The sequence below is a fragment of the Sturnira hondurensis genome, unplaced genomic scaffold (assembly GCF_014824575.4).
Source record: "Sturnira hondurensis isolate 20B ecotype Veracruz unplaced genomic scaffold, ASM1482457v3 Scaffold0007797, whole genome shotgun sequence".
NCBI classification, from domain to species: domain Eukaryota; kingdom Metazoa; phylum Chordata; class Mammalia; order Chiroptera; family Phyllostomidae; genus Sturnira; species Sturnira hondurensis.
The window spans coordinates 2,171,097-2,186,394 of NW_028080428.1; the positions used below are offsets into that span (position 1 = coordinate 2,171,097).

The following is a 15,298-nucleotide window of genomic DNA, read 5'->3' on the forward strand; positions in this document are numbered from 1 at the left end:
TATTTAAAATATAGTATATTTTTAATTTTAACTTAAAATATTGTAAATTACAGTTGACATATGATAGTTCCAAAAAGTACACTTTTTATGTTAATTATTACGAAGGGTTTTGTTTCTTTTGCTTTTTAAAAATTTACTAGGAAATCAACTATTTCTCAAATGAGTTGAAGATGTTTTATCCAGATTTGTAGTTTGTCTTCTAAGCCTGTATATATTTGGTTTTTATTACACATGATTTTAATTTTATGTAGTCAAATTCACCAACCTTTTATTTTTATGTCTTAGTATTCACAATACTTTTTTTTTGGTTTCTTAACTCTTCTCTAATGTTTATATATACTTTTTAAATATTTTATTTATTTATTTTTAGAGAGAGGGGGAGTGAGGGAGAGAGAGGGAGAGTAGCATCCATGTGTGGTTGTTTCTCACGTGCCCCTACTGGGGACCTGGTCCGTAACCCAGGCCTGTGCCCTGAGTGGGAATCCAACCAGCAGCTCTTGGATTTGCAGGCCAGTGCTCAACCCACTGAGCTACACCAGTCAGGGAAATATTTATATTTGTATAGATACCTACCTTAGGTATGCTTTTCAAGTTCTCTCATAGAACAATATGAACGGTTAATTAAGCTTAAAATTGTGCCCTGACTGGTGTGGCTCAAGTGGGCTTTATCTTGCAATGGGAAAGGCCACCAGTTTGATTCCTGACTGGGGCACGTGCCTAGGTTCTGGCCTGGGCAGGGCACGGTAAGAGGCAACCAATCGATGTTACTCTCTCTCTTTCTTCCTCTCTCCTCTCTAAAAAGTAAGTAAGTTTTTTTTTAAAAAGATTAAAATTGCATTAAATTCATAGATTTGAGAAAAACACCCCCAGACACCTGGAGCTTACCTTGGTATTTTGCTAAACATAAACAATTTCACAGACATGAGGGATCAAGAGAAAAACAAGATCCCTCCATAATTATGTGAACACAGACCAAGGCATGAACATTGTCGAGACCACAGAAATGATGAAACATCTCTTTCTTGGATTAGATGTGACTTGCCTCAGTCTAGTTAAGATTTGTTCACATTATTCCATCATAGAAATGCTTCCACTTCTTGACAGCATCCCGTTCAGAGTAAAGCCTTCCTTCCTTAAACTCTCCTGAATCACCTATAAATCCTGCCTAACACCCACTTACTGATGCCCCACAGTGCAAAAGTAATGAACCCATTTGTTCAACTACACATGTGTTCTTGGTGGTCTTTGGCTGGAGGGTACTGAGGATTAATTTAGAGAGTCTTGCTTTAGTTTTCTGTCAAGCATACGGTACATAATGCCAACTTCTGGCCAAGATGGAGGCGTAGGTAGATATACTTTGCCTGCTCACAAAAGAAGGACAACAAAAAATTTAAAAACAAAAAACAACCAGAACTGCCAGAAAATCGAAATGTATGGAAGTCCGACAACCAAGGAGTTGAAGAAATACTCACCCAGACCCGAAGGAGGGGCGGAGATGAGCAGCTGGGTAGGGAGGACTCTCAGCAAGGCAGTGCCTGGTGGACCGAGTGGTCCCACATTCACGTGTGGATAAACCTGGAGGAACAACTGGGGAATGAGACAGATCACACAACCCAGGGCTCCAGTGCAGGGAAATAAAGCCTCAAACCTCTGACTGAAAACACCTGTGGGGGTTGAGGTGGCCGAGGGAGAAACTCCCAGCCTCACAGGAGAGTTTGTTGGAGGGACTCACGGGGTCCCAGAATGTACACAGACCCACCCACCCAGGAATCAGCAGTAGAAGGGCCCACTGTGCTTGTGGGCAGCGGGGCAAGTTACTGAAATCCGGTAGAGAGTGGAACAAGTGCCATTGTTCCCTCTCGGACCCCTCCCCCACGTACAGCGTCACAACTCAGCGATGTGGGTTGCCCCTCCCTCCATGAACACCTAAGGCTTCACCCCTTACTACATAACATCCAAGTCATAGGGGTGCCAGAAGGAGAAGAGGAAGAGCAAGAAATTGGAAACTTATTTGAACAAATAATGAAGGAGAATTTCCCCAATCTGGCAAAGGAAATAGACTTTCAGGAAGTCTAGGAATCTCAGAGTCCCAAAGAAGTTGGACCCAAGGAGGAACATACCAAGGCACATCATAATTACATTATCCAAGATTAAAGAGGAGAGAATCTTAAAAGCAGCAAGAGAAAAGGAGACAGTTACCTACAAAGGTGTTCCCATTAGATTATCAGCTGATTTCTCAAAAGAAACTTTACAGGCACAAAGGGGCTGGAAAGAAGTATTCCAAGTCAAGAAAGCAAGGACCTATATCCAAGAAACTCTATCCAGCAAAGCTTTGATTTAGAATGGAAGGACAGATAAAGTGCTTTCCAGATAAGGTCAAGTTAAAGGAGTTCATAATCATCCAGTCTTTATTATATGAAAGTTAAAGGGACTTATCTAAGAAAAAGAAGATAAAAATATGAACAGTAAAATGACAACAAACTCACAGCTATTGACCAAACCTAAAAAATAAACACAAAAGCAAACTAAACAAACAATTAGAACAGGAACAGAATCACAGAAACGGACATCACATGGAGGGTTATCAGTGGGGGAGTTGGTGGGGAGAAAGGGGGGAAAGGTACAGAGAATAAGTAGCATAGATGGTAGGTAGAAGATAGACAGGGGGAGGTGAAGAAGAGTATAGGAAATGCAGAAGCCAAAGAACTTATATGCATGACCCATGGCCATGAACTAAAGGGAGGATGCAGGTGGGAGGGGGTGTGCAGGGTGGAGGGGAATAAAAGGGGGGAATGGGACAACTGTAATAGCGCAATCAATAAAATGTATTTTAAAAAGGTACATAATACTAATTACTTATGTGTTCCTTTATGTCTGTATAGTTGTGAGGTTTTCTTCATACACAATAGTTATCATATTTTAAACCTTATTCCTAGATAGATTATATTTGCTTCTATTACAAATTAGATCTTTTTTCCATTTTATTTTCTGATTATTATATAGCAGACTGGCAAATCTCACACATTGTTTCTATCACAGTTGCTCAACTTTGTCATTGTAGCATAAAAACAAGCACAGACAATATGTAAATTATTTACATATTTGTAAATAATTACAATAAATTATTTACAATGTGTAAAATGCGTATGGTTATATCCCAATAAAACTTTATTTGCAAAACACCAGCAGTGGGAAGCCAAAACATCTTTGTGACTCACTTTACTGTGATACTCGCTTTATTGCAGTGGTATGGAACCAAACCTGCAATATCTTTGGGGTGTGCCTTTGTGTCGTTCAAAGAATTGGTCCATTTCCTTGAAGTCATCAGACTGTGGGCACAGAGTTGTTCATATTTCACTGTCCTTTTCATGTCCATGGGATCGGTGGTGATGATCCTTCTTTCATTTCTGGTATTGATCGGCTTCTTGGAATGGGTCCAGAGTATAGCATTAACTGACTTGTGGATGCTCACCAAAGAGCACGGTCTGCAGGTAACAGGCAGCAGCTTCCTTTCTGATTCATGCTCGTCATTGTCCAGCAGGCTCGTGAAAAATGTTGTCGTGGGCGAGGGATGCAAGTAAGGCTGGGGGAGCTCCACATGCATTTCTCCTCAGCAAGGCTGATCTCACTACTGCCACTGATAAATGGGTAATGTCCCAGAGGAGAGGCCAGCACTGAGCTCTCCGTACAACAGAATATATCCCAGGAGATCAGCCAGACACTCGGTTTCAGGGTGATCACATCGGGTCCCTTCCATTATGAAAGGGGCAGAATCTGCTGCCGCTGCTTCTGGAAATGGCTGTCTTCCCTGACTACAGTGCCTCAGCCAATATGTTCATGGCCCCACGATACTGCTTCCTAGTGTGATAGCTCTTCTGGTTACAAAAGAAGTAATGGGACTGGGACCATGACCACTGGCATCACTGGCCTCACCAGGAGCCTGTCCCTGGGGCAGCAGGCTTGCCTGAACAGTGGTCTGCTTGTTGAAGACTCAGTTACGCCATCAGTGGAAGACAAGATCTCACTAATTTCAGGCAGCTGTCCTTGCTCTAACTGTAGCCATGAATTTCTTAAAAGATTTATTTATTTATTTTTTAGAGAGAAGGGAAGGGAGGGAGAAAGAAAGAGCAATAGAGATCGGTTGCCTCTCATAGGCACCCTGACCAGGGCCGAACCCATAACACAGGCATGTGCCCTGATTGGGAACGGAACTGGGACCTTTCGCTTTGCCAGATGGTGCCCAGCCAACTGAGCCACACCAGTCAGGGCTGTACCCGTGAATTTTAATTTATAGAGGTGACTGAATGATGACAGGGAGAGGTCAACGCCATTGAAAGAAAAGTTCAATGTTCCTTGCAGTTACCCCAGAAACAGGAGGCATGGCCGGCCAGGCAGGGCCACATGAGTGAGCACTGGAGTTGGTCAGGTGGCAGAAAGGAGAGGGGACAGTATAGCCACAGCATGTATTGGATCTTCCGAGGGAAAAGTAAGGTGGGTTAGAAATAGTTTAGGATTGGCTAGTTTAAGTAATCCCAGCAGAGTTTGGGGCGCCAGGCCTGGGCTGGCTGCTGTACTGCCGGTTCCCATGCACTGCAGGGGCCTGTGCGGGAGAAGGTATGAGCACTTACTGCAGTTGCTTCCCGCCAGAGGACACTTGGGTAGCAGAGAAGCTTCAGATTTGTCTCCTCGCCTGTACTGGCAAGGAAGACTCCATTCTGCAATGGCTCCTCTGCGCCCTCTGCCGGCAGAGCTTAATAATGAGGCAGCTGGCAAAGATATTAAAGGGTCCAGATTTATTTTCACAGCGCAGACAGCGAAGAGTGCATGTGGAGCTGAGAGGCACCTATACAGCCACCAGTCAGCTTATCTTCTTGTCCTCTTTCTTTCTCCCTTTTCCTCCCACTCTTTTAGTGATATTACTTCTAATTTATGATGATGCATATTTTTAGTCATTTACCCTCAGACCCACCGTTGTTTTAGTCTTAGATCATGATATATCTATATCTATGAATTGAAGTATATATATATATATTTGTATACATATATATATGTATTTGTCATCTCTTAGTTGGATGAAGTGCATTCTCTATCAGATTGGCTTATGGGTGCATTAATACTTGTTGAAAAACAGAAAACTGTTCCTTATAGCTTTGGCACTTGAAGGGCAATTTGCGTGAATATAAAAATCTAGGCTTAAGCTCAGTGGATCGAGCACGGGCCTGCAAACCAGAAGATCGCGGTTCGATTCCCCGTCAGGGCACATGCCTGGGTTGCAGGCCAGTTCCCCCCAGCAGGGGCCAGTTCCCAGCAGGGGATGCACCAAAAGCAACTATACATTGATATTTCTCTCTTTCTCTCCTAAGGATGAATAAATAAAATTTAAAAAAATCTAAAAGATGCTGCTCCAGTGTTGTCTTGCTTTGTGTGTTACCATTCTACCTCTTTTGTAAGTTATTTGATCTTTCTGCCTAGAGAGCTTGAGGTTGTTTTTTCTTTTAAACATCTTGAAATCTTATAATTTTATGAGGATATGTCTGGAAGTTGATTGTTTGGGGTTAATTTTTCGAGGTTCTCAGTGGGCCCTTTGAACGTGCAGATTTTTCTTTCTGGGGAAGTGTTCTGAGAATGTGATGTTAAACATCGGTGCTGGGTCAGGGACACAACAATACGAATGTGGTTCCTTCGGTAACTGTCTTGTTTCCATTACATTCTTGTGACCAGTTGAGACTCCTTTGCCTCATTTTCATTCTCTGGATTGTTCTTGTGTCTTTCTTCCATGCCCCCTATTATACTTGCAGTCTGTTCGCCCTCGGGCACCTTGTAATGTAATCTTTATTTCTAGACCCTGTTTGTGTCTCTTTTCTCTTGTTCATTTCTTCCTGGGTTTTGTCTATTTCTGTTTTTTTAACATTTCTCATCCAAGGTGGTTGTGTGTATCTTCACGTGCTTTTGAGTCTGATTCGTTCTGTTTAGTGTGCAGTTACAGCCCTGCTTCCAGACTGCTTTTCCAGGGGCATGTGTGTGAATCTTCTGTGGTTGCTAAGTAATGAAATTCACTCTGGTATTTTACAATAACTCTGTATGTATCCATATGCAATTTTCTTTCTTTTTTTGAGAATTTTTATGAGTTTCTTTGAACCAAATTGACAACAATGACGGGGAGCAAGAGTTATGTGTAACCCTCCTGAAACTGTCCATTTTTACCTCGTTCATTTCTGTGGCGGTGGCTGGTTTACAAGGTCCCTGTTTAATGCTCCCCCTTCTGTTAACACTGCAGAGTCCAGCTCCCGGAATGCATTTGTTTGCAGAGTGGGTGAGCAGGTCCTCTGATTTTGTTGTCTTGCAGAACCATGAAATTCTCCATCTACTTCCCCTTTCACACCCAAACGACTTCTTCCTTCCTTTTTGTGTTTTGCTCCCACTGAAATTATGTGTTTCAAAGGCTGCCTCTTCAAGCCACACATACTCTGAAACCCCCTTCCTTCCCCGTAGTCCAAGCCCTGACCCTTCAGGCACTTTTTAACATTTCAGACTCACGGTGGACTCAGTCTGTCTGGTGCTGTGTTAGACCAAGAAGAGCCCCCTCACTGTTACCTGGTCCTCACTGTTACCTGGAGTGCATCCCGCAGCCGCCCAGGGGCTTGGGCGTTCAGCCCCTTGCTTGCTTTAGGGTGTTGGCGGACACCGCCTCCAGGGTCTGGGAGTCTGAGGTTGGAGTCTGAGGCTCCTCAGTTTGAGGTCCCAGCTCCTGTAGTAGGAGGGGCTGGCCAGGGGAGGGGGCCAGTTTTTTCAGTTGAGCGCCAAGGAGCAAGGTTTGGGTGTGTCTTACCTGTCCTGCACTTGGGCCTACGGGCATTTGAAAAGTTAGATCTGTGATTCTCATGTTTCCGTGGCCTTGTTCGATGCCTCCGCTGTGGGGCCGGCAGAGCTGCCCGCACTGCCAGAGCCCCCGTGACCTCCCGATAGGGATGTGTGAACACTGTGTGGGTAATTCTTTGATGTGCAAACACTCTCGCCTCAGCGATTTCCCGGCAGGCATCTCGGTTGTAGACGGAATTGCTCTTAAAGACAAAACTGCCCTGACTCCTGCGGTGAAGGGTCCAAGTCTGGCTGCAGGCTCCCTTCCTCCCCATCCAGATTTTGTCCCTTTCTGTCATCTCTCGCAGACTGTGGGGTGGGGTGAGGAAAACAAGTTAGAAGCGCAGCCAGCAAACCCAGACTGGGCAGTGTGGGGGGACTCCCTGTGCGCCTCCAGTCCACCCATGAAACCTGCCATCTTCGTGCCTCAGAACCGACCGCTCTAAAAGGGCGATGGGTCCCGATGGCCATGGAGGAGATCGCTGCTCCTACACAAGGACTGGTGTCGTGCCTGTGAAGCTCCTTGGGACATCTCCGAGGGCTGCCAGGCCGAGCGATAATGTTCGTGAAAACTAAAAAGACCCAGGAGAGGCAGGATTAGCAGGAACTCAGACCCTTCAGGAATGGAAGCTGCCTCACTGGGTCGAGACCCTGGAGGGCAACAGGAACACGGAGCGGGTGGCAGAGGAAACTAGCTGAGTGCCACTCTGGGGTGACAGATGGAAAAACCAGGATGCCCGAGTGTATCTGAACTTCAGAGAAACAACTAATGTTTCACCTGTTCTAGGCAATGTTTGAGACATGCTTACACTAAAAGATTATTTAAGTTCCAGTTTAAGCGGGCATACTGTGTATTTTTACTTGCTAAAGCTGGAAGCCCTGATTAATGGCCTTGTAACTTGTCACCTTGTCATGTGATGCTTCCTTCCTTTCAAGTAAGGTGTAGATTAACCAATATCTTTCCCGTGGCTTTCCGGATTTCATACCGTGTGTGTTATCGATGGCTAACTTAATAAGCCAGTGCCTTTGTTATTGTCGATCACAGTGAGATTACGACTAAGCTACTCAGCACCAAGGTGTGCACGCCCCACAGCTGCCAAGGCAGGGAGGAGGGCTGGAAGGCCAGCGCCGGCAAGGGAGGTTTTGCCCCAGAACCAACACCCTTCCCGTCTCATTGGCTAAAGCTGGTCTGGTGGCCAGGCCTGGCCTCCAGACCGTGAAGGCTGTGAACACGCCTGGGGTGCGCGAGGAACCAGCAACTGGTGAACACTGCCAACACCCACACAGGTGGACAGTGACTGAGGGGCTTCGGGTGTTCCTTTGGGGCAGTTTGGTTGGAGGAGGGGTAGTTGTGCAGGAGCGAACTGTTGTTGCTGTGGTCTTTGGCAAGTTTAAGTGCGAGCAGAGGTATGTGGATACTGAGTGTGCGAAGGGGTGAACTGTGGTGGGTGTTGTGGCCAGCTCACCTAGTGCCCATCCCTACCTCCTCGCACGACTTCCCATATTCAGGATGTGAAGCTACAAACTGTAACTACTCTCATGTGTCGTAGTCAAACGAAGCGCGTGCAAGCCCTGCGATCCAGCAACTCTGCTTCTAGTTGGGACCCGAGGGAAGCTGTCACATAGGCCTCTAAGAATGTCCACTGTGGGCATACTTGTGGTTGGCGGGGTGGGAGGGTTAGAGGTCACCTGGTACCCAGCACTGGAAGAATGGGGGGGCATATACTTATCCTAAGAACCCTAAAACACCAATCCCAAAGAACATATGTACCCCAATGTTCATAGCACAATTTACAATAGCCAAGAGTTGGAAGTAACCCAGGTGCCCGTCAGTAAATGAATGGATCAAAAAACTATGGTACATATACACAATGGAATTCTATGCAGCAGAAAGAAAGAAGGAGCTCCTACCTTTTTCAACAGCATGGATGGAACTGGAAAGCATTATGCTGAGTAAAATAAGCCAGGTGTTGAAGGACAAATACCATATGATCTCACGTTTAACAGGAAGCTAAACAACAAAACAAACAAGCAAGCAAAATATAACCAAAGACACTGAAATAGAGAACAGTCTGACAGTGACCAGAGGGGAGAGAGGAGGGAATTTCAGGGGAAATAGGGGAGGGATTTAGAGGAACATATATAAAGGATACATAGACAAAAACTGAGAAGGGTGAAAATGGGAGGGAGGGGGGAGCACGGGGGGTGGGATGGGATGGGAGTAATAGACAGAAAACTGTACTTGAAAAATAATTAAATTAAAAAAAAAAAAGAAGAATGGGGGGATAAAGTGGGATGGAGGTACAGATGAGTAGGGATGGACGAAAGGATGGCCAGGGAGTTCTTACATGGGCTATCTTAATCTTGGACAAAGGATTAATTCCACCTCCTGCATCTGAAGTCAGGAAGTAAACAAGCCCTGGCCCGCATTGCTCAGTGGGTTGGGTGTTGTTCTACAGAGTGAAAGGTCACTGGTTCAATTCCAAGTCAGGGCACATACCTGGGTTGCAGGCCAGGTCCCCAGTAGGGGACGCATGAGAGGCAACCACACATTGATGTTTCCCTCACTTTCTCCCTCCCTTCCCCTCTCTAAAAATAAGTAAAATCTTTTTAGAAAATAGAAGAAAACAAGTACACTTTCCAGACTCCTTTGCCACTAGGGGTCTGCTTGGGAAATAGATCCCACTCGTTAGATGCTTCTGAGCGTGGGTGAAGGGGACGAAGCTGCGGCCGCTCACCAGCTGTGGAAGCTCCCGTCTTTCTGCAGCAGCCTCAGGTCTCTGGCTTTGCAGGGGTGCCCACCCTGTGTCCCAGGCTCTAGGCCCAGCTTCCTGGGTGCTGAGAGCAAGACTGCAGGCAGGGCACTACGTTCTGGAATCCAACAGTCCCAGCGGTTGGATTCCCCTTCTGGAGGATCGTTCTCCAGCCTTCCCAGAGGTTTTCCAAGGACCTGATTCTACCTTAAATCCCTTTCAGCTACAAGCAGCTGGAGAAGTTGGTTTCCTGGAGCCGAGTGCTTCTGGACTGCTTGCCCAGATCACACAGCGAGCTGTTGCTGGGGCTCGAGCCTGGGACAGACCACCTGACCCGTAACAGCCCTACTTGTCCCGGGCCCCTCTTCCCTTTCCCAGCCCGCCCGCCAGGAGGGGTAAGACTGGTCAGCCCATGGGAACCCTCAGGCCAGGAGCCCAGGAAGCAGAAGAGGCCCTACCTCCAGGACCGTAAGGCCCAAGCCTCTGGCCATTTGCCACTCAGCACTGCTGACTGCCACCCTGTGGCCTCCGGGGGGAGCCGGCCGGGCAGAGGGTGGGGACTCTCTGTCCTGTGCAGAGCTTTGCTCTGACAGTGTGATAACAGAAACCTGCTCCAGGGCGACAAGACATGATCACCAACCAGATGGGTGACTATTGGAAAATCACTCAACCCCTCTGGCCTGCAGGTTTCCTCATCTTTGGGGCCCTGCCAAGCTGTTGCAAGGATAAAATGAGGCAATGTGTATGAAAAACACCAGCCTGGTGTCTGGCAGCAGAGTTGGCCTCAATACATCAGAATCCGGAGTATCTTACGTATTTGGAGTAAGACCTAGAGGGGCTGACTCTTATCTGGGAAGATTCCTAGGATCCCAGTTGGGGCGAGGAAAAGCCAGCTTAGTTTCAGCCTGGACCATGTGGGGGGGGGGGGGCTCTCAGATCCAAAACCATTGCTAGCAGGCCCTTCTTGGAACTGGCTCCGATCCCAGCTGGAGGGAGCCTCCCTCCCCAGGGAAGAGGCCACTGCAGCCTCCTCACTGTTTCTAGTCTAAGCGCCTCAGGGCCAGGGGCCCTGCAAACCTCAGGAGTTGAAAAGCACTGGCCCACAGGCCACGAGGCCCAAACCTAGCACCAGGCTCGCGCCTAAACTGCTGGGTGGCTTTGGGCAAGGCCAGACCCCCTGGGAAGCAGAGATGAGGACTTGTTTCCTCCTGCTTCCTGGGCAGGAAGGAACTTTGGGGCCCTGCGGCCTGGGGTTCCTACTCCAAAGGCTTCCTTGGAGCCTCTGACCCCACCCCCGTGGTCCTCCCGATTAAGGCCCAGAAGATAACGAACCATGAGGGTCACTGGCAAACGTAGTTTTTAAAAGAAAAGAACCATAGGACTGTGTCCTGGTCTTCAGCTGACCCTCTTACATAGGACCCTCCAAGGGCGACAGTCCTGTTCCCACCTGGCTTGGCCCAGCCCAGGGTCAGACAGCAGCTGCCAACCCCCGGAGGTAGTCCCCGACCAGAGGCAGCACTGTCCAGTCATTGGTCCGCAGGACCACGGGCACTCCGTCCTCCTGGGCTGCCTCCAACCGCAGCAGCAGCCTCGAGTCTGGGGGGAGGCGGATGGCTACGTGGTAGCTAGTGGGGGGCTGGGCCGCCACCACGAAGGGCTCCAGGTGACAGGACACCAAGGCCTCAAGCCCCAGTGGTCCCAGAGGGCACCACAGGCGACTCTCAGTGCCGTCTGGCAGGCAGGAGTCCCAGAGTTCCTCAAAGAAGCCCAGCCCGGCCCCCTGAGGGGGCGGGGGGAAAGGCAGGAAGAGGTCAGCAAATTTCACAGGCAGGGGTGGCAGGTGGGCATAGCACGTGAGGCCAGTGGATTTGGTGTAAAGAGCACGGATATCCAGCTGCGTGGGAGCTGGGCGCCGGGGCTGCAGGGGTAGGAGCAGAGGCTGGGTGGGGCGGCCAGGGCACAAGCAGGGTACATGGACAGCCTCCAGGGGGGCACAGAGTTGTCCTTCCACTCGGAAGCGCAGCTCCAGAGAGTACACCGGCTCCAGCACCTCCACCAGGAGTTGTAGCACGGGTGTGGGGCCCTTGACCCTATAGGGCCCCACACTCAGCCGAATTGGGGCCGGGGCCTCTTGCACCATCAGCGCCGTGGCAAAGCCCTGGTTCTCCGCCACCAGTGAAGAGGCCAGTGCAGGTGCAGCAAGTGAGGGGCCCAGGGCCACTGCCAGCTTGGGCCCACACAGATGGCCCAGGAGGATGTAGTAAAGGCGGGCATGGTCCCGCCCATCAGGGTCCTCCAGCTGCCGGGCCAAGGCCTGCAGCAAGTCTGACAGACCTCCCCTAACACCAGCCCGCAGCAGGGCCCGGCAGGCCCGCAGCAGGGCCTGCTGGAGGCCCCAGTCTGTGCAGTGGGCAGCTGCAGCGTGCAGGAAGCTGAGGGTGGCACTCTGGGCATCTTTGTCTGCCACTTTGGCCAGCACCTGCAGGTGCCAACGAAGGGCCTCATCTCCACCCGGCCTGGACACCACCTCTTGCTGCAATACCACTCTCAGGGGCTCCCCCAGCTCAGGGACCACCCGATCCAAGAAGTCAACAAAATGGGGAGCCAGAGCAGGCCGGGCTCGGTAGAGTTGGGCCAGTCCGTGGGTCAAGGGTTTCAGCACTGTGGGTTGCCCGGCCAGGCAGTGAGCAACCAGGTATGAGGCCTGGAAGCAGAGTGTAGCCAAGGCCCGGGGGCCCCCACTCAGGGCTGCCCTCTGCTGCAGGCCGTCCAGGAGGTCCTCCAAGTAGTGCCGGGGACTCTGGCCCTGGCCTCTCCCCTCCTCTTCTCCATTTTCAGCACAGAGCAGGCACAGTAGATGCAGGCGGGCCAGGAGGGCCATCGGCTCATGAAGGAGACTAGGTAGAAGGCCACGGCACAGCCGGGGCTCTAGCAGCAGTGGGGTGGCCTCCTCACCCGCGGGGCCCAGCGGGCAGTTCTCTGGGAAGCTCAGAAGGCAGTGCAGGTAGAAGAGATGGGTGGGCAGGGGCAGGGCTGGGTGCTGGGCGGCCACAGTGAGCCGGCGGAGCAGCAGGGCCTCGTCCTGGGCTGTGAACAGGGCCTCGCCGAAGGCCGCCTTCAGGGCCAGAACAGCGTGCAGCAGTGTCAGCTGTGCTGTGCCCAGCAGCCGTACCAGCTGCGGCTTGAAGAGCACTGGTGGCTGTCCCCGCAGACCCCGCAGGGCCCAGCCCAGAAGCCATAGGAGCTGGGCCTGGGCCACAGGAGTGAGCAGGTATGAGGTGTCTAGAAGCTGGGCCACTGCAGCCCGCAGCTCCCGGGCCTCTTCAGGATCGGGCTTGAGCGCTGAAAGGCCACACTCCTCCTTCTCAACTGCAGGCCAACTGGGCACTTGGGGCTGAAGGTGGGCACCACCCTCTTCAGCGAGTGTCCAGTTCCAGGGGCCACCTGCAGTGGGAGAAGCCCTGACTGTGAGCAGGCCCTGCAGGCTGGCCCTGGTCCTAGCCTGTATCACCAAGGTGTTGCGCAGGGCCAGTGCCAGCAGCAGACTGAGTGGCTGGATAGGGCCCACCAGGCCCTCCTGCCCGAGCAGGCCCCGCAGCAGTCCCAGGCAGCCCCCCAGGAGCCCAGGCTTGCAGCTCTCCAGCTCCCGCAGGCACTCGTATGCGGTGGCCTGCAGGGGTCGCTGCTCCGAGGAGGCACCAAAGCCTCGCCCCAGATCTCTGCCGGTAGCCAAACCCAGCAGTAGGGGCAGGAGCCGGAGGGAGGCTCCCGAGGTGGGGCTCAGGGCACCTCCTGCCACCAGGACTGTGGTTGCTGCCAGCAACAAGGGCCGCCGCAGAGCTGATGGCCGAGGCGGTAGAAGGACCAGGGTATCCAACAGGGAGGTGGCAGCTGCCTCTGCTGCAGGGGTATCTGGCCACAGCTGGGCTGGGTACTCCAAGCTCAAGGCCAGCAAGGAAACCTGGGGGTAGGAAATTTGGAGAAGATGAAGTTCAGGGAGCACTGGCTTCAGGTGACTATTATATGGGCCAGGGCGGGTGTGGTGGGCGTGCAGGGCCTACCTTGGTCTGTTCGCTCAGCTTCTCACTCCTCAGGTCGTTCAGCAGGTCACGACCCAGATCCTCACCCTCAGGACCTGCCATGAAGGCAGATGGGCTGGCCCGGAAGTTGCCCAGGCGCTGGGCCCAGGTTTCCCGGCTCAGAGGCCCCATGGTCAGGCACGCGGATCTTTGCAGGGAGGAAAGAGGAGGGCTCAGTCCGGCGGCCTTGAAGACGAGCCAGCCCCGAAGGAGGCACTGTCACTCCAGGGCCCTTTGCAGATCTCAGCCACCCCTGGATACGCGCAAATGCCAGCGGGGACCCCGCGCCTGAGCCGCGAGATGAAACCGAAAGGTTTCGAGGGTAACACGGGGGCGGGCCGCCAGGATCCCCGAAGGGCAGAAACGCGGGAGAGCAGGAGCAGGGGCACCGGGCGGGCCGCCCGCGCGGGGTGCGTGCCGAGAGCTCATTATACCGCCCGCCGGAGGCCGGCACCGAAACCACAGCGCCGCCCTGGTCTCCAGTGCTCGCGGTAACGGGCCGGCCGCACTTACCTTGCCTGACTCAGCCGCCGCCGGCGCTCGAGCCAGCTGGCTCCTTCCGGGCGGGCGGCGTGGGGCGGGGCGCGGGGCGCGTGGGAGGCTGGGCTGGGGCGGGGCCGGGCGGTAACGGGGCCACCGCCTTCCTCTCAACCCGCCGGCAGGTGCCGACTCGCCGGTTTCGCTGGGGCTGAGTAACTGTCCCGCTGCGTGCAGGCCCCCGTTCCCCGAAACCGCCGCAGGCGCGGGCAGGGGCGGTGTACTTGAATGGTCCCCGCTCCCGGATGCCCGGGCCCCCCCACGAGCAACCTGCAATCCCAGGGCCCTTGGGCGACAGTGACTGCAGGGCTGGCGACGAGGGCAACTAGCGCGCCTCGCGCTGGCCTCCGAGCGCACTGCACCCTACTCCAGCCGCATGCGGCCTGTAGTGGGGGGGGGGGGGCGTAGGGTGCAGGTCATGGGACTCCCAGAGTAGCCGCTGGGGGTGTGCAAGATGAGGTCTCAGGGAGCCCGCGGGAAGCGCGCGCCCTGGCGCTGGCAGAACCGGTTGGGCAGGTGCCTCAGGGCTTGGCTTCGCTTCTCTGACGCGGGCCCGGGCCCCCAACCCGCTGGGCTTGGGGGCGCGGACCTGGCGCCCGGGTCACAGCGGGAGGAAGCTGCTGACCTTTGCCATAGGCGGCACCGACGGTAGGTCATGGTCGCGGCAGCCAGGCCAGGGTAAAGCTGGAGGGACAAGACCATAAACCGTGGTGAAGCCAGAAAACAATAGAATGCAGACGTGCGTACTGGCAGGGCTGCCTTGTCATGAGGTCATGGAACGGCATGCCTAGTACCACGGAAAACTTAGGCCTCCACGGAGAACACCTGAGGCCAAGCGGTGCAGGAACCCAACACTCTTAAACCTATGCAAGGCTTTATGGGGGTGCCAAGACAGATGGGCCAGGGGCTTCCCTAGCAGCCTGTGTTGGGCCGGGGACCCAGGCTGCCAAGGCCCCAGTGACCACAGGTTTCCAGGGCACAGAACTGCGGGTGTCCAGACCCCACAGCCGGCTGGCCTAATGCCTCTGGCTCTAATTAGCAGGCTTTGAAGATGAAACAGACCTGAGCCCC

The 15,298-nt window shown here is 52.4% G+C and overlaps 1 protein-coding gene across 1 annotated transcript; it reads right to left on the bottom strand.

Annotated features, from left to right (window-relative positions):
• Positions 1-10,951: 10,951 nt before the first annotated feature.
• AP5B1 (adaptor related protein complex 5 subunit beta 1) lies at positions 10,952-14,920 on the bottom strand. The gene is made up of 3 exons (XM_037053230.1): positions 14,204-14,920; positions 13,673-13,838; positions 10,952-13,572 (listed from the first exon to the last, which is right to left on the bottom strand). Exons 2-3 carry the CDS (start codon positions 13,820-13,822, stop codon positions 11,080-11,082), a joined length of 2,643 nt encoding a protein of 880 aa, XP_036909125.1. The 5' UTR covers positions 13,823-13,838; positions 14,204-14,920; the 3' UTR covers positions 10,952-11,079.
• Positions 14,921-15,298: the final 378 nt, after the last annotated feature.